Genomic DNA, 16,908 nt, shown 5'->3' with positions numbered 1-16,908 from the left:
TTCTTAACTTCCATGACACTTTGGGCAGGAAGAACCACACTCACCAAAAATTACCCATTTTCAACAACCAGAGTGAAGCACTTATGGCTTAGGATGAGGAGAAATCAGGAAAAAATCAGAAAAAAAACCCAAGATAAACAAAAAAACCCTGAACAAACAAAAATACCAAATGGGGAAAATTGGGGGAGGAAAATCTGGAAAAAATAAGGAAAAATGAGCAGCAGTGTTTTGCAGGACGTGGTCCTCCTTTTGTGTTCCTTTTGGGGAGCACAGGAAAATCCTGCTGGATGACCAGAAGGCCCTTTGCTCTTCTTTCACGACAAACTCATTAAAAGGAGCTTTTTCATTCTGGAAAAAAGAAAAAGAAAAAAAAAAGAAAAAAAAAACAAAAAGAAAAGGTGCAATTGAATTATTTAGAAGGTGTCTCCACCAAGGTTCTTTCTACCCTCCCGTTTGGAAATGGGATGCAGTGCCCCTGGAATACCTAAGGACTCGTGAAGAGGAGCTGGAAAGGGTTTGGTGGGAGGTGTGAAGAACACAGACGGATAAATAGAACACATATAAAAAAAACCCATGGGAGAACACTAAATCTGGTGTCCCTGACGGCGCCTTCCTGCTGCTCTCTGGGAATGACCGGCACATGAGGCTGCCCAGAGAACCTGGGGATGTCCATCCCTGCAAGCGCTCCAGGCTGGCAGGGCTTGGAGCAACCTGGTGCAGGGAAAGGTGTCGCTGCCCATGACGGGAACGGGGTGATCTCTCAGGTCCTTTCCAATCCTCATTCCCGATCCCAAGGCTCAGGATGATCTCTTGGCTCCTTTCCAATCCCCCATTCCCGACCCCGGATATCCCAAGGCTCGGGATGTTCTCTCGGCTCTTTTCCAATCCCCATTCCCGATCCCAAGGCTCGGGATGTTCTCTCGGCTCCTTTCCAATCCCCATTCCCGATCCCAAGGCTCGGGATGATCCCTCCATTCCCGATCCCAAGGCTCGGGATGATCCCTCCATTCCCGATCCCAAGGCTCGGGATGATCCCTCCATTCCTGATCCTAAGGCTCGGGATGATCCCTCCATTCCCGATCCCAAGGCTTGGGATGATCTCTCGGCTCTTTTCCAATCCCCATTCCCGATCCCAAGGCTTGGGATGATCTCTCGGCTCCTTTCCAATCCCCATTCCCGATCCCAGGGCTCAGGATGATCCCTCCATTCCCGATCCCAAGGCTCGGGATGATCCCTCCATTCCCGATCCCAAGGCTCGGGATGATCCCTCCATTCCCGATCCCAAGGCTTGGGATGATCTCTCGGCTCCTTTCCAATCCCCATTCCCGATCCCAAGGCTCGGGATGATCCCTCCATTCCCGATCCCAAGGCTTGGGATGATCTCTCGGCTCTTTTCCAATCCCCATTCCCGATCCCAAGGCTTGGGATGCTCTCTCGGCTCCTTTCCAATCCCCATTCCCGATCCCAGGGCTCAGGATGATCCCTCCATTCCCGATCCCAAGGCTCGGGATGATCCCTCCATTCCCGATCCCAAGGTTTGGGATGATCCCTCCATTCCCGATCCCAAGGCTTGGGATGATCTCTCGGCTCTTTTCCAATCCTCATTCCCGATCCCGGGTTCCCGGGGCTCGCTCACCCCGGGTCGGGAGGCGGGAGCGGGATCCCTCGCCCCGCCCCACCCCTCCCCTCTCGGCCAATGGGGACGCGCGGGGCTGCAGACGGCGCCTCTGATTGGCTGCGGCCGTTGCATATATTATCGGCGCGGCGCGGCGGCCCCGCGGAGCCGGCGGCGGCGGCGCGGCCGGGGCTGAGGGGCTGAGGGGAGCGCGGGATGGGGGGGGGGCCGCCGGGGCCCGCCCGCACATGGCGCGGCCCGGAGGAGGCGGCGGGGCAGCGCCCGGGGCCGCTGAGCCGGAGCGGATCGGAGCGGGACGCCGAAGAGAGGCGGCCGGTGCCCCGCCGGCGCTGATTTGGAGCCTGGGGTGAGTGTGCGGGGTCGCGGGGAGGAGTTGTGGGACGGGGTTTGAGCCGGAGTGGGGTCCCGCCGGTGGTGGGGCGGGGAAGCGGTGGTGAGCGGCGGCCCCGCAAGGGCGGAGATCCCGGCTACCAACGCCGGCTCGCTCGGTGACCTTGGCCAAGTTGTGTCCCCACTCCGGGCTCGCTTCTCAGCCTCCCCGGCGAGCTCGGGTGTAGGGGAAGGCACCGAGTCCTTCCCGGGCGGGGGCCACTCCGCTCCGGGGCCCGACAGGTGCGGGGCGGCTGCTGCCGGCCCGCTGGCACCGGCTGCTGCCGGGATCATCGGGATGCCCGGGATGCCGGGACCTGCTGCTGTGTGCCGAGTGCGCTGCTCGGTGTGAAATGCCGGTGTCACACACCCCGCGCCCGCAGGGACCGGGGGAGATGCCCCGCAAATGTTAAAGCACACATTTCTCCGATGGGCACCGATCAATCAATAGCCTGTGGGGGAATCGCCCGTTCCCCGCACCGCAGGGCCCCGCTCCACCACCCGGAGCATCGGCTCGGGCAGCGGGTGTGTGACCCGTCGGGAGATGCTCGCTCGCCTCGGGCGCCCGCCCGGCACCGCTCCGGGAGCCGGGGGGTCCCCGCTGCCAGGATCCCTTCCCGTCCCTAAACGCTCGGCTTTCCAGTGAGAAACAAAACTGTGTCTTTAAAGCGCTGGAGAGCATCAGCTCTTGGCGCAGGGATGCTCAGCCCGCCCTGTCCCTCCCCAGGGGACCCGCGTGTGGCCGCCCTGCAGCGGCAGTGGCGGGTCCCAGAGTGCCCCCGCTGTGGTCCCGGGGCCGGGCACGCTGAGCCTGGGCGCTGCGGGGCCGGGTGGGACCTGCCGGCAGATGTCAGTGTCCCCTCTCTGTCAGCAGCCAGGAGGGTCCCTGCCAGCCCGGAGATGTTGCAAGGAGGCCCCTGCACTTTTTTCCGAAGCGGAGCTGTCTTTGGTGGCCGTTCGGTGACACTTTGGAGACCTGGGGAGCAAAAGGATGCTGGAAAGGGGAGTGGCCACGCTCTGACACCCCAGAGGAGGGCTCCCTCTCTCTGCCCAACACCAGCCACCCACCACCTTATTTATCCGGCGCCGCTAATGCTGAGCTACACTTGTGCATCGCTGCTTGTCCGTGACACTTGTCACTCGTGCGAAGGCAGGGAAGGGAAGCAGTGTTCCTCACCTTGCACTGCCCCCAGCTCCTGCATGAGGATGGTACTGGGCATGCAGGATCTGTTAGGGGAAAGGAGCCATCCTCCCTTGGGGAGGAGGCTGCAGGGCTGCTCTCTTTCCCGGGCCCCTTGTGCACAGGGCTGCTCTTATTCCCCATCCCCTCGCGTGTAGGGATGCTCTTCCCTAGTCCCAAAGATCCACCTGCAGGGATTCTTTGGTCTGAGAGCTCAGCACAAGGTGGGGAAGCCGGAGCTGCTATTGCCGTCACTGTGCTGGGGGAGGAAATTGTATTTTGCACATTTCTTTATTTAAGAGGCTTTTTGCCTGTAGGTGTGAAAGTCTCGGGTGTGCAAAGCCAGAGGGCAGAACACATGGCACTGGTGCGACTCGCTGCACGCAGCTGCCATCTCCCCTGACAGCGGCCCGGGCTTCAACTCATTTGATGTCTTATGCAAATCCTTGGCTCCCTGAGTCCTGGGATTTTCTGCTATTTTCCTTTACTCTCATCTTCAAGTGTCTCGCTCTTGAGGATGTGAAGAAAAGCTAATAAAAGGAGCCCAAGGCATCGAGTCCTACAGGTTTTCTAACCAGTCTCAGGAGCAGAGAGGAGGGCAGTGACTTGGAGTCCCGCGGCTATAGTACTGAACAGGCTACAGAGGGTGGCTCGCGGGAGCCCAGCGGGAATCTGTTCCCAGGCACGGCTGTGATCTCCAGCCCCTTGGCTCCGGCAGGACGGGAGGCTCCGAGGTGGCTGTCCCCGCCGTGTCTCCGAGGCCGGCTGCCAGGTGGCTGCCAGCACCCCGCCGTGCCCACTTTGCCAGCGATTACCGCGCTGCTGTCGCTCCGGCGGTGCCTGCTTCGCTCTCGTAATGACCCCGGCAGATCAATGAGGCCCTGGCGCTTCCTTGGGAGCGTGCGGATACAAGCCCGGAGATGCAGCAGCTCCTTGCAAGCCGTAATCGAGCCGGAGCAGGGGGCAGAGGAGACAGTGGGAGAGGCAGGGCTGGCTGTAGGGGAGGTGAGTTCCACCAAGCCAGGAGAGACTGGTGGCTCTGGAGCAATGGGAGCATCCTGCAAAAATTGAGCCCTTTGGGATGTCTGTGCCGAGGTGTGCAGGCGGCAGAGCAAGAGGTGGCCTGGGCGCCTGCATGAATTCATAGATAGACGTGGCTCAGCTGAGTCAATCCACTTCAGACGCTAAACTGCACTTAGCCTTTGCCCAAGCTCTTTTAAGTGGCCTTAATTTGATAAAGCTTTTCCATGTTTAATGAGAAGGTGACTCAGTCACTAGGTTTGATGTTCCTTCCCACTAAGGCATCCCCAGGGAGCTCGAGACCCCTCCCCATCGCTCTGGCACAGAAGCACCTTTGCTCCCACTGTGCCCCAGGGACCAGCCCCTGTGTCTGGGCGCATCCCACAGCTCTGCCACCAGCTGGTATCGTGTACCTGCCACAGACGGTGGGGTTTGCTTTGGCTCTGGGCTTCAGCTCAGCGTGCACAGGGGTCGTTCCAGAGTCCATCTGGAATATTCCTGTGCTTCCCAACTGCACCTGGCAAATACCGCTGCCCCTCTCCCCAGTGCATGCTTCCCAGTTTCTGTATCTCGAGATCTGCTCCTGCAGCATGAAAGGGCACAAATCAATGCTAATGTCCCTAACAATTAGCTAACGTCTTAATTATCGAACTCAGCCTGATTAGTGGTGGAGCGCTTGGCTCTGGAGATGCCGTCGGCATGGAAGCAAGCGGGACCTCGGCATAACTCCGATGTTAGGCTGAGGATGTTGCTGCTGTCACTGTCAGCCCCAAGGGCAGTAGAGGGAGGCTTTTGCAGCTTACCTGAGCACCCCCATCTCACATCCCTCCTTTGGCCTCTCAAGCTATTTTGGATGAGGACACCACTGCAGAAGCGACCCCACTGCCATCCCCAGGGTAGGGGGTGCCTCTAGAAATTGCCACAAGCTCTCTTTAAGATGTAGCTCGTGACAAGTGACAGTGTGGGCCATGCATCAGCCATCACTGGGGGAATACCGGGGTGTTCTGCTGCAGGCAACGGGGACACAGGGGGCTGCAAGGAGCTCAGGAGGTCTTGGTCCTGAAAGAGGTTGTGGTCCTAGAAAAATTGCCAAGAATATTTGCTTTGACACTCTACTTCCATTGCTTCAGAGTTTTTATAGAAGGGGGAAGAGGAGAAAAAAAAAATTAACAAGCTGGAAGTTTTCCAACTTTTGTGATGCAAAACCCTAAATCAAAAGGAAGAAGAAAAAAAGAGTTGTCAGATGCTTCTCATCAAATCTTCATTTTTTTGGATCAAGGAAAAGTGATTAGAAAGTTATTTCCAGCTCTAGTAGTAAGGTCAAGGGGTTTACTTGTTTCTAAAGAGCTTTACTCTCCCCAGCATCCCAGGAGGATCCCGGTGTGAGCATGTGGAGGTGCACCCTGGAAAACATTGCCCCAACCCTACAGAGCAGCAGTGCAGCCCCCCCACCTCAAATCAGAGCCTGTTCCCCCCAGCTGTAGGGACTGAGGACTATACAGAGCTATGGCAATATCTGCACATACTTATTTTCATAACTGCTGATCGATAGGAGGAAATAGATCATCCCAGCTGACAGTGGTGCAGGAAGGCTGCTCCGTGGGGGATAAGCTGCTGCATAGCTCAGCACAGCCCCCACACAGGCCCTCCTTGCCCGTTCCTGCCTGGCTTGGGACTTCCAGTTCCTGCTGGCAGGGTGCTGGTGTGCGTCAGCGCCTGTCCCTGAGCAGGAGCCTCCCTCGGAGGTACCGGCACACACGGTGTGAATAAGAGGGATGCGTGAATAAAAGCTGGCTGGAAGCTTTTTTATTCACTTTTTATTAGCAAGGCTGGAAAATTTGCTTCATACCAGGAGGGAATCTTACTGGTTTTGCACCAGTTTGCCCTGGCCAGGTGCTGGAAATATCAAATCTTATATTTATTGCTCTGTAGTAAAACATGAAGTAGCCACAAGGAAACATCCCACGCTCAGCCTCTAATCTTGGAACGAGCACCCCAGGGAAGGCATCAGAGCAGGCTGGAATGGTTTCCAGCTGGTCTAGGGACCACAGCCTAAGGGAAAAGGTGGCCCAAAGTGGGTCTATCCATAATACACACCCCCGTGATGGTGAGCCAGATGTTTGCTGCCTTAGCTGTGGTGGGAGAGGGGATTTGGAGGGGAAGGACAGCATGGGAAGCCTCTCTTGGTGAAGGCACATGAAGATGTCCCCCAGGGTGGCAGTGGCAGGGGGCTGCTTAGTGCTGGTGGGAAGCATTTAATGTCTAGGGTGGTTTGATGGAAAAGACAGTGCTCTGCCTGGTGTGTGTCCCACCCCAAAAAAATCCCCTCTGTGCTTTGAATCAAAGGAAGGATACTCTGTGTCCTTCTGATTTACACTAGGAAAGCCTAAGGGAGAGTAGTGAAGTGGTTGGTGCAAAATTGACCCTACCAGTCTGTGGTGGTGATGGATGAGGCCAATGTCCCATGGCACCTGTGGAAATGCATCTCCTTTAGCCACTTAAAATCCCCTTTAACATCCCCTGTAAGACCCAGGCTGTTACAGACCTGTGTGGAGGGAGAGGGGAGAGAGGCACAGCCAGGGAGCAGCCCCTGCCCAGCCCCACCTCAGCTGGAGGTGTGACAGGAACCACTTAAAACCAACCATGGATGGTGACAGGGGACGAGGAGATAGGGTGTGCCAAGCCTGTTTGTGAGGCAACAGGCAGAGTCCCAGCACACCAGATATTTAAACAAGGTGTTTTGCTGTCACAGCCATATTTAATGCTACAAACAGTGTGTTTCCATGGGCAGGGTTTAGAAAGATGCTGTTCAAGGATGCTTTACCCTCCCTTGGCTTCTCAGCTGAGATCCAGAGTGCTGCTTTCCTCCTTGCTGTGTAGGAAAGGGATCAAATCACTGAGGGTTTAGCCTATGGTCAGTATCTAAACCCTGCACGAGGTTTACTGCCAGACCCTGGCTCCCACCATTCTCTCCTGGACACGGCAGCTGGTCCTGGCTCAGCACAGCAGCAGAACCCATGGCTGCAGGCTGGACCTGGTGGGGTTTAATCTTGAGCTTTGAGGATCCCTTTGGTCCCCAGGCCACGTTAATTTTTAATTGTACCAGCAGATATTCCTGGGGAGAGGAGCAAAGTGCAGGTCTGCTTCAGGCAGACTCTGCATCCCATCTGCCTGCTTCCCCTCGGCGCAGCTTTGGTTGCAGGCAGGGAGGATTACGGGGCAGCCGGAATCTGGCATCGGATCCCGCCGTGTTTTGGGGGTGACAGATTCCCCCTCCAACACTTGGGGCACAGAGTGAGGAAACCAGCCTGGCATTGCCTGCTCCCCACCCCAGCATGGGACAGGTTTGGGCCAGGATTTGGTCACATCGTGGCCGTGGGGGACTCCACGTGCCAGGAGCAGGAGGCAGTGACAGGGCTGTTATGTGTCTGCCTGCCAGGCTGGGAGGAACCAGGGTGACACGTGAAAAAAGAGTGTGGGGGAACAGAATAAGCCCTGCCTGCTGCTCCTGCCCACCCCACTGCCCTGGCACCCGGTCTGGTGATGTGAAAGTCTCAGCTTTTGTTTAAAATTCACAGGGCCCCAGCCTCGAGGGCTCAGTGAGAAGCTGAGAAAGTGTAATCAAAGGGCACCCTTAAGGGTTTAAAAATAGAAGAGATGGAGCAAAAAAATTGAAAAAACATATTATTACATGTTAAAGCATGATGATTCATCCAGCAAAGCCCTGTTTGGGAGAACGCAGGGTTGGTGTGCGCTCAGCAGGGATGGGCATTTGGGCTACAGCTGCTTTCCTGGAATAAAAACCATCTTCCCTCTTGGAATAAAAACCATCTTCCCTGGCAGTACTGCAGCAGTGGGGTCCCTGTTTTGAGACAAACAGCTGTTGTTGCCTCACAGCACACCTGGCCTTGGCCAGACCTTACAGCTCCCCATCTCCCACTTGCACTGGCAAATTCAGGCTCTGGCCTTGTGGTTGCTGCTGCCAGAAAAGCTCCATCTTTACTTTGCACTCAAAACACTACTTCCATCAGCCTAGCCAACCTTGGAGTGGAGATCCATCCATCCATCCATCCATCCATCCATCCATCCATCCATCCATCCATCCATCCATCAGCAGAACACAAAGAAAAGTCTAACATCAACCACACGTGATCCAGTCCATACCTGGAGAAGCTCATTTTCCCAGCTCCCCATGATTATTATTTTTAGCCCCACCTGAAATGAGCTGCACGTGCTCCTGCCATGCATCCCCACAATGCAGGGTGCAGAGGCAGCCCTCCCCACCATCCCCACAGCAGCAAGCTCAGCTTGACAGGCTGATGTACTGCAGAGAAAAACATAAAGAAAAAGCCAGAAATTCCTCAAACAATCATCAGCCAGGATTTCATTTAACTTCAGCAGCACCCAGCACCCCCAACCCCATAAACTTATTTCCTGTGGCATGACCAGTCCGTGCATGGCGCGTGGCTCTCCCGGGAGCGTTGCTTTCCCTCTGTCAGCATCCCGACAAGCATTCCAAAGGCTGTGGTCTCTCCTGGTTTGTATCCACGCCGCTGTCCTCACGTTGCAGGACGGGGCTGTCCCGGAGGATCGCCGCGGGGTGAGAGAATGAAGAAGCCGGCCGGGCAGCAGCAGGATGGGGCGGCAGGACCTCCCACGTGCTGACGGGCCCCCGCCGATGCTCCCGCTGGCCCTGCTGGCCCTGAGCGCCTGCTGCCGCTGGGGAGTGGCCGGCGGGGCGGGCAGCACCGTGCCCCAGGGCCATGCAGCCCCCGCGACCCCCTCCTCTTCCTCCTCATCCTCCTCTCCCTCCGTCCGGGCGCCCCTCGACTGGCTCCTCACCGACCGGGGACCCTTCTACCGAGCTCAGGAGTACGTGGACTTCATGGAGCGCTACCGGCAGGGTTTCACCACCAGGTACAGGATCTACAGGTGAGAGGCTGTGGGCAGCCCGAGAGGGGGCTGAGGGGTGGGGGGCTATGGGGGCACGGCAAAGGGGAGGCAGATCCTCTCTAGTCCACATGAGCAGACCCCCAGGTGCAGGAGGAGGCTGTCCATTGGGACAGACAGTGGGTGGGTGGATGTGAGATGCTGCTTTTCCAGGGAATATAATAGCAGCCCCCCTGAGGATGCTCATGGTGTGGCCAGGCCGGGCTCCAGGCAGGATTTGCCCTGAGTTGGGAGGGATTTAGTGCGCAGGTTGAGATGGAATCAGCCCTTATGGCAGGAGGCACAGAGCCCACTGGGCTGGATGGGTTCATGTGTACTCCAGTCCCTTTGGACATCTTCTACCTACCAATCTCCTGCCCAGAGGTGGAAACTGGGGACAGCAGAAGGGGCAGTGTGTGTGTATGGTGTCCACCTCCCAGGCCCTTCGGACAAAGATGCTCTTTTGTCCATTTTCTGTGCACAAAGACATCTCTCTGCCAAATTACTGAAGCTGCCTAGACTGGCAGTAGCTGGGATGCTGCTGGGGCTCAAGAAGAGCCACCCTGACTGACCCCCTGGCATGTCCCCAGAGCCATCAGCCCACGGACTGCTGCAGTGGGATGCTATATGAATGGGGGCCAAGGCTGGAGGGGTTTCTTGCCAGCAGAAAAACAGGTTTGGCAGCAGTGGGGCCACTCACCACAGCAAAGGGCCACCCGTGACAGCCTTTGTGGGAAACCCACTCCACTCCACTCCACAGCCTCCTGCACCTAATTGGGGCTGTCACCTCTGGCTAATGAGCCCTTTTCCCTTTCACTCCCCACCGATGCTGAGCCCTGGGGGGATTCAGCAGCAGAGCAAAGCCTGGCCAAGGCCTCTCGGGAATGCTGACGTGGGTGCCAGGATTGCAGCTTTGTTATGCAGACCGGCACCCCTAGGGAGCTCCTCTCCTCTTTCCTGTGTGCTGACGCTGCCATGCCGAGGGACCTTCGTCCTCCAGGGATGCTGCTGGTGACGGTGGTGGGACAGGAAGGAGCAGCCAGAGGGACAGCTGCTGGCTCACACCTCCCTGGAGGCAGAGAACCTACTATCAGCCTTCGGGGCTTGCTTTGCCTCTGGGATGGAAGCGGGGGAGATTGGAACCCCAGCCCCTAGGGAGTGTGTGTGCAAGGGGAGAGGCAGCATCCTCCCTGCCTCATCCTCAGCTCTGCCACTGGCCCCTGCAACCCATCTTCTGGGCCCAAAAGTCATGGTGGTAGGCAACTTGTCATCTGCCAAGCCCAGCAGCTGCTGCTTTGCACCCATCCACCCCTCCCTCTCCCTCTTTTCCCATCCAGCCTTGGTAAAGCTGTCTGAAAGGCACCGCCTGGTTTTAATTAGAGCAAAATGCCAAAGATTAGGCTGAAATTTGCTGCCGGTTGTTTACAAGGCCATGGGGTTTTGGATGCACTGACAGGCTAGGCAGCTGCTCCCTAGGGCTGGGCAAGGCCAGGGAGGCACATTCACAGCCCATCTGGAGCTCTGAGGGGACCCACCTCCAGCTTCCCACAAAATATTGCTGCTGAGATTTAAAACCATGATACCCCCAGATGCTGGATTTTCACTTGGATCCGTAGGCACAGGGCTGGAGGAGAGATGAGATCCAACCAGCCCAACGGGTTGGAAAAGGGTCTAGCCCTGCCCTGGGCTGTGATTAATGCGTTCTGGAGGTGCTGGATTAATCAATATCAGGCATCTCCGCTGCTTGTAGCTCTTTATCACCATCAATGGCTTAGGGAGGGACGGTGCTTTTGTCCTGGCCGGATCCATAGCTGGCAAGTGTCTGCAGCCGGTCCTGCACTTCCTGGGAAGTGGAGGAGGTCCGGATGATTCTAACCAGAGTTTTCCACCTGTCCTGAGCTGGAAATTGGGGACAAAAGGAAGGAGAGCATCCGTGTGCCGTGGCCAGACCCACTTCACACCCTCTCCCCACTGCTGCTCTCCTCCCACAGAGAGTTTGCTCGTTGGAAGGTGAATAATTTGGCCTTGGAGAGGAAAGATTTCTTCAGCCTTCCGCTTCCCCTGGCCCCTGAATTCATCCGCAACATCCGACTGCTGGGGCGTCGGCCCAGCCCCCAGCAGATCACCGACAGCCTCATCAAAAAGTATGGGACACACTTCTTGCTGGCTGCCACGCTGGGAGGTGAGTGCTGGGGGTGCTCGGCCCTGCTCACCCCCCTTTGCACTGGGACTGTGCGCAGGAGGGAGAGTGGGAAGATAAGCACTGCAGGAGAAACAAGGGGGAGCCCAGCAGCCTCTCCAAAGTATCGCGTGTCCCCCCCAGGAGAGGAGTCCCTGACCATTTTTGTGGACAAGCGCAAGCTGAGCCGGAGGGCAGAGCCTGCGGGGGGGGCTGGGAACAGCTCGGGGGTCTCGCTGGAGACCCTGCACCAGCTGGCAGCCTCCTACTTCATCGACCGGGAGAGCACCCTGCGCCGGCTGCACCACATCCAGATCGCCACGGCTGCCATCAAGGTAGGCAGGGGGGCGGCCAGGGACACAGCAGCCTCACCACGGCCCCTCGCAGCTGGCCGGACCTGAGACAGCATCACCCAGAGAGGAGAGAGCAGGGAAACTTAACACGTTTCCATTATTTATGGGAAATTGGGCACGCTAATAAAAGGCACGTTTTTCAGCGGGCTGCAGGCAGGGCAGGCCTGTCAACAAGCTAATTAGCAGATAATTAGTTCTCCTCTCCCGACCATCGCCCTGCTATGAGGGCTATGGGCTTGGCCAGCGGGGTCAGGGATTATCTGCGGCACTCTCAGCGGGGTAGCGAACCTTGTGTCCCCTCCTGTATCCCTGACCACCTGCGTGTCCCCACCTTAGGTGACAGAAACACGGACAGGGCCGCTCGGCTGCAGCAACTATGACAACCTGGACTCGGTGAGCTCTGTCCTGGTGCAGAGCCCTGAGAACAAAGTGCAGCTCCAAGGTAGGACTGGGCTCGTGGGGATGTGGGGGAGGACAAGTGCTACCGTGGGATGCTTGTGGGTGCACAGGGGGTTGCAGGGGAGGATGCTGGCATGAGATGCTGCTTCTAATTTCAGGGCTGGGGAGGAGAGGGGATGAAAATAATGAAAGCTGGGCAGGATGAGGTTGTTGCTTGTCTGCCAAGAGGAGCCGAGATCGATGCAGAGCCCAGACAAGCGGCTCCACAGCAATTGATATGATAATCGTGCGAGGGTGGGAGCCCGGGGAGGGGGGAGGAAGGAGGGAGGCTCGTGCCCCCCTCACCCAGGCGATGTTTGAGGGGATCCGTGCGTGCCCTGGTGCTCTCGGGGCTGCTCCCTCTCGCAGGGCTGCAGACGGTGCTCCCCTCCTACCTGCGGGAGAGGTTCGTGGCAGCCGCCCTCAGCTACATCGCCTGCGGCTCTGCCGGGGAGCTGGTGTGCCGCCGGAGCGACTGCCGCTGCCAGTGCCAGCCCGCCTTCCCCCGCTGCAACTGCCCCGAGGCCGACATCCAGGCGCTGGAGAGCAGCCTGGCCCAGCTTGGGCGAGCCTGGGAGAGCCACCACAGCCAGTTTGAGGAGTCAGGTGAGGCTGGGGAGACGACACCAAGCATCTCCTTCCCCTTGTGAGCAGCCCAGGCTGGGTGCTGGGTCTCCAGGGTGGTCTTCTTCACCATGAAGACCTCAGAGCTCAGGTGGAGGGAAGTTGCTCTCAGCTCCACCTTCATCACCGGTTTGCCAGGGTCTGCTGATGCCATCTCCTTCTCCCCACAGAGGAGTTTCAGGCCCTGGTGAAAAGACTCCCCACAGACCGTTTCCTGAACAGGACAGCCATCTCCCACTTCTGGACCATGGATCTGGATGTCCAGCATCGCTACCAACAGCTGGGCACCAGCCTGAAGCTGCTGTCCAGGAAAACCTACCGGCTCATCCGGCGGCTCTTCAACCTCAGCAAACGCTGCCACCGCCAACCTCGCTTCAAGCTGCCGAAGGAGAGGTAGGGTGCCATGGCATCCCTTTCTGGGGACGCTGCCCCATGCCCCAAGGGTGGCTCAGAGCCAGGGGCTACCTCTCTGTGGCTGCAACTGGAGAAGCTCCTGCCTAGGAGGGACATCTGGGGGTGAGCAGGCAGCAGGAGTGGCTGTACCAGCCCTGAGAGGTCAGGTCCAAACCTGAAGGTGAAAAATGGGGCTTGGTTCATGCTGTTTTCAGCAGAGCAGAAAACAAACACAAGGTGGGCAGCTCTTCCATCCCTAGGGAAAGTCAGTCGCATCCCAAAAGACGCCATCTAAGCCTCTCTCCTGTGTTTCCTCTGCACCAGGTCCCTCCCTTACTGGTGGAGCCGTGCACAGTCGCTCCTGTACTGCAGCGAGACCACCGTGCCTGGGACCTTCCTGGAAGAAAGCCACAGCTGTAGCTGTCCCTCCGAGCAGCCCTCCTGCCAGGGGTCCATTCCGTGTGCCTTGGGTGAGGGGCCAGCCTGTGCCAGCTGTGACCAGGACAACAGCACCCGCTGCGGGACCTGCAACCACGGCTACGTGCTCACCCAGGGCTTCTGCCGCCCTGAGGTGGCCGACTCACTGGAGCACTACCTGGGGCTGGAGACCGACCTGCAGGACTTGGAGCTCAAGTACCTCCTGCAGAAACGGGACAGCCGCATCGAGGTGCACTCCATCTTCATCAGCAACGACATGCGCCTGGGCAGCTGGTTCGACCCCTCCTGGAGGAAGCGCATGCTCCTCACCCTGAAGAGCAACAAGTACAAGCCCGGGCTGGTTCACGTCATGTTGGCCCTCTCTCTGCAGATCTGCCTCACCAAGAACAGCACCCTGGAGCCCGTCATGGCCATCTATGTCAACCCCTTTGGGGGAAGCCACTCGGAGAGCTGGTTCATGCCTGTCAATGAGGGCAGCTTCCCAGACTGGGAAAGGACTACCGTGGATGCCTCTGCCCAGTGCCAAAACTGGACGATCACCTTGGGCAACAAGTGGAAGACCTTCTTCGAAACGGTCCACGTCTACTTGCGGAGCCGCATCAAGTCTCTGGATGACAGCTCCAATGAGACAATCTACTATGAACCCTTGGAGATGTCAGATCCCTCCAAGAACCTGGGGTACATGAAAATCAACAGCTTGCAAGTCTTTGGCTACAGCCTGCCCTTTGAGCCAGACGCTATCCGTGACCTGATCCTCCAGCTGGACTACCCCTACACCCAGGGCTCCCAGGACTCAGCCATGCTCCAGCTGCTGGAGATCAGGGACCGAGTGAACAGGCTCTCACCCCCTGGCAAAATCCGCCTCGACCTCTTCACTTGCTTGCTCCGGCACCGGCTCAAGCTGGCCAACAACGAGGTGGCGAGGATCCAGTCCTCCTTGAGAGCCTTCAACGCCAAACTGCCCAACGCGCTGGAGCAGGAGACGGGCAAGCTGTGCAGCTAACGGCCGGGAGCGCTCGGACCTCGGCGCCAGGGGGCTGGGAGGAAAGACTTCCTGGGGAGGAGAGAGAAACAACCACCCTAAAAATTTAAATCTAGGCCTTACCTTAGTGCCAACTGCGTGCTTCCATGGTACACCCAGCAACTGGCCAAAGAGACACAGGGCTCAAGTGGATGGAGGATGCCAGTGGGACTGAGGAGGAGGGATGGCTCATGCAGTGCAGAGTGGCTCCCAGTGCGGGGACAATGCCACTGTGGCCACCACGGGGGTGGCTGGGGAGGTGTGGTGATGGCCCAGGGGGTGTGGCTAGGCCAGAGGCAGCTGCTAGTCCCACCAGAGCAGGTGCTTAACCCACCGTAAGGATCCCCCAGTGGCAGCCTCCTCGCCACTCTACTTTTGTAGTCTTTTTAAGAGGTTTCTACTGGCACCTTTGCATCCCCCGTGATCCATCCTGCAGCCATACCCTCACCGGTGCTGGGGGTCCACAGAGCCAGCCCTGGAGACCCAGCAGCTCTCCCCTGGGGCCTCTCCATGAGCACCTCGTGTCTGCTGCAGTGCTGAGGCACCCTCTCACCCTTTGCCTGGGAAGGACCTGGCACCTGCGCCGGGGATGCTGCCATCACAGACACCGGTGGAGACCTCTGGGCCACGATTCCCTACAAAACAAAATACAACAACAACAACAAAAAAAAACGTAATGCAAAAGGAAAAAAAAAAAAAAAAGAAAATGTTTTATTTATGTATTTATTTATTTGGTTTGTTGGGGACAGGTTTTTTTAAGCCTATTCATTTGGGGAGTGTCATTTCTTGTCAGTGGCTCGAGCCAAGAGACATCTTAGTAAAATGTATCTGTTTAATATATTTTTTAAAAAATGCCTTTTTTGAGCAAAAGAGCAACCAAAACCAACTGAGATTAAAAAAAAAAAAAACCAAAAAAAAAAGAAAGAAAAGAACAGAACAGTTACTGTCATCGCTAGCCCTGGCTTTCCCCGTGCTGGGTGGCTCCCCTCCCTCCCTTCTTCCCGGTGCTGCTGCTGCTGCTGTACTCGGTGCCTGACCAGAATATCAAGCAGCAGAGCTGCCCGGCTGTCAGATGGGAACACCGGGTACCCAGACAAGCAGAGCTCACTGCTCCAGTGGCTGCCCTCATTCCTCGGCCACGGATGAGCCAGAGAGAGGAAGGAGCTGACCCTCCAACCACAGTATTCCTAAGGGAGGGCACACGGACAGAGGGGATGGTGCAGGGGAAAGGAGAGGGGTGGGAAAAGTGTATCAGTGTGCAGATCTGAGGCTGCTTCCTAATCCTCCACAGCTGGCAAAACTTGTCTGTTTGGATGCTGCAAAGGCGGTGGAAATCCGAGCTCATCCATCCTGCTTCTGTCACCCACCTCTCCTCCATCCTCAGGCTGGGCAGATAAAGAGATAAGAGGGAGGAAAATAACACCAGGAGAGATAAAGAGACAGACAAGAGGAAAATAAAACGGGGATAGATAAACCATACTTGCTATTTATATTCCCTGTCTAATCTATCAATCCATCAAGCTGGCTATTGTGGTTATAGCAGCCCTCAATCTGTCACCTAGACTTCTATTTTCCACACATCTGTCTTCCTTTGCCCACCTCTCCTCTCTTTCTCCCAGTCCTAAAGGGAAAAAAAAAATCAGGCAATTAAACACACCAGGAGGAAATGAGAAGTCAAAGGCATCCTCTGGGCTCCCCAGACATCAGCCTGGGAATGGGGAGGGCACAGGCACGAAGGCAGGCAGTGCTCCTGAGCAGGCAGAGCTGCTGGGATGATTCCCAGCTACTGAAATTATTCTGGCTTCTGCTGTACATCTCCTATCTCATCACTTCTTGGTTGTCCAGAGAAGCTGTGGCTGCCCCATCTCTGGAAGTGTCCAAGGCCAGGTTGGATGAGGCTTGGAGGAATTTGGTTTACTGGAAGGCGTCCCTGTCCGTGGAAGGTTAGAACAAGATGAGCTTTAAGGTATCTTCTAAACCAAACCATTCTAGGGTTCTCCCCATCATCATGTGGGCCGTGTGTCAAGCTAACATTCCTCAGCTCCATCCCATCTCCTCTAGACAGAGCATTTCCTATCATGTTTTTCAGTGCCCTGAACCAGTCCCACATCCTAAACCCACCTGAACATGAATGCAAGAGCTGTTGGGATGACTGGCAGCACCTCAAAGTGTACCCCTCAAGGGATGGACCCTGGACTTGTCTGGCCTTGTGTAGGCTCCAGATGGAGCCAGGTGATGCCCTAACAGTCCCATGCATGAGGAGAGAGGTGGATGAAGACCATTTACTTTTAGGTGGATGCAGAAAATAAAAAGCAGGGAGTAGGATGA

The 16,908-nt window shown here is 56.9% G+C and overlaps 2 protein-coding genes across 4 annotated transcripts in view; one reads left to right on the top strand and one right to left on the bottom strand.

The window, feature by feature from the left end:
• The window catches only part of ASTN1 (astrotactin 1), a 57,543-nt gene extending 55,244 nt beyond the window's left edge, over positions 1-2,299 (bottom strand). The window contains exons 1-2 of the mRNA XM_088060485.1: positions 2,108-2,299; positions 1,637-1,977 (exon numbers count right to left, since the gene is read on the bottom strand). Coding sequence (XP_087916611.1) covers positions 1,637-1,977; positions 2,108-2,299 — 533 coding nt within the window. The remainder of the gene's footprint in view (positions 1-1,636; positions 1,978-2,107) is intronic.
• BRINP2 (BMP/retinoic acid inducible neural specific 2) lies at positions 1,879-15,420 on the top strand. Of its 3 annotated transcripts, none has more exons than XM_088060659.1 (7): positions 1,879-1,982; positions 8,776-9,137; positions 11,126-11,648; positions 12,003-12,108; positions 12,474-12,710; positions 12,899-13,121; positions 13,446-15,420. In XM_088060659.1, the coding sequence occupies exons 2-7, from the start codon at positions 8,842-8,844 to the stop codon at positions 14,560-14,562; spliced, it is 2,502 nt and encodes an 833-aa protein (XP_087916785.1). In that variant the 5' UTR covers positions 1,879-1,982; positions 8,776-8,841; the 3' UTR covers positions 14,563-15,420. The 3 variants fall into 3 exon arrangements, with proteins under 3 accessions (XP_087916785.1, XP_087916784.1, XP_005528763.2); XM_005528706.2 differs by lacking the exon at positions 1,879-1,982 and having other exon boundaries at positions 8,485-9,137; positions 11,126-11,316; positions 11,458-11,648; XM_088060658.1 differs by lacking the exon at positions 1,879-1,982 and having other exon boundaries at positions 8,483-9,137.
• Positions 15,421-16,908: the final 1,488 nt, after the last annotated feature.

The sequence above is a fragment of the Pseudopodoces humilis genome, chromosome 10, assembly GCF_049639895.1.
Source record: "Pseudopodoces humilis isolate 2021_Gansu_Grassland_sample_001 chromosome 10, ASM4963989v1, whole genome shotgun sequence".
Classification (NCBI taxonomy): Eukaryota; Metazoa; Chordata; class Aves; order Passeriformes; family Paridae; genus Pseudopodoces; species Pseudopodoces humilis.
Note: the sequence above shows the minus strand (reverse complement) of the source record. Positions and strands in the feature narration are given on the sequence as shown.

Excerpts from the sequence above, each read along its gene's own strand:
- BRINP2 (XM_088060659.1), top strand. The coding sequence starts at position 8,842 with ATGGGGCGGCAGGACCTCCCACGTGCTGACGGGCCCCCGCCGATGCTC. Across the intron at positions 9,138-11,125 it reads ACCAGGTACAGGATCTACAG|AGAGTTTGCTCGTTGGAAGG; the intron begins GTGAGAGGCTGT and ends CTCCTCCCACAG. Across the intron at positions 11,649-12,002 it reads TCGCCACGGCTGCCATCAAG|GTGACAGAAACACGGACAGG; the intron begins GTAGGCAGGGGG and ends TCCCCACCTTAG.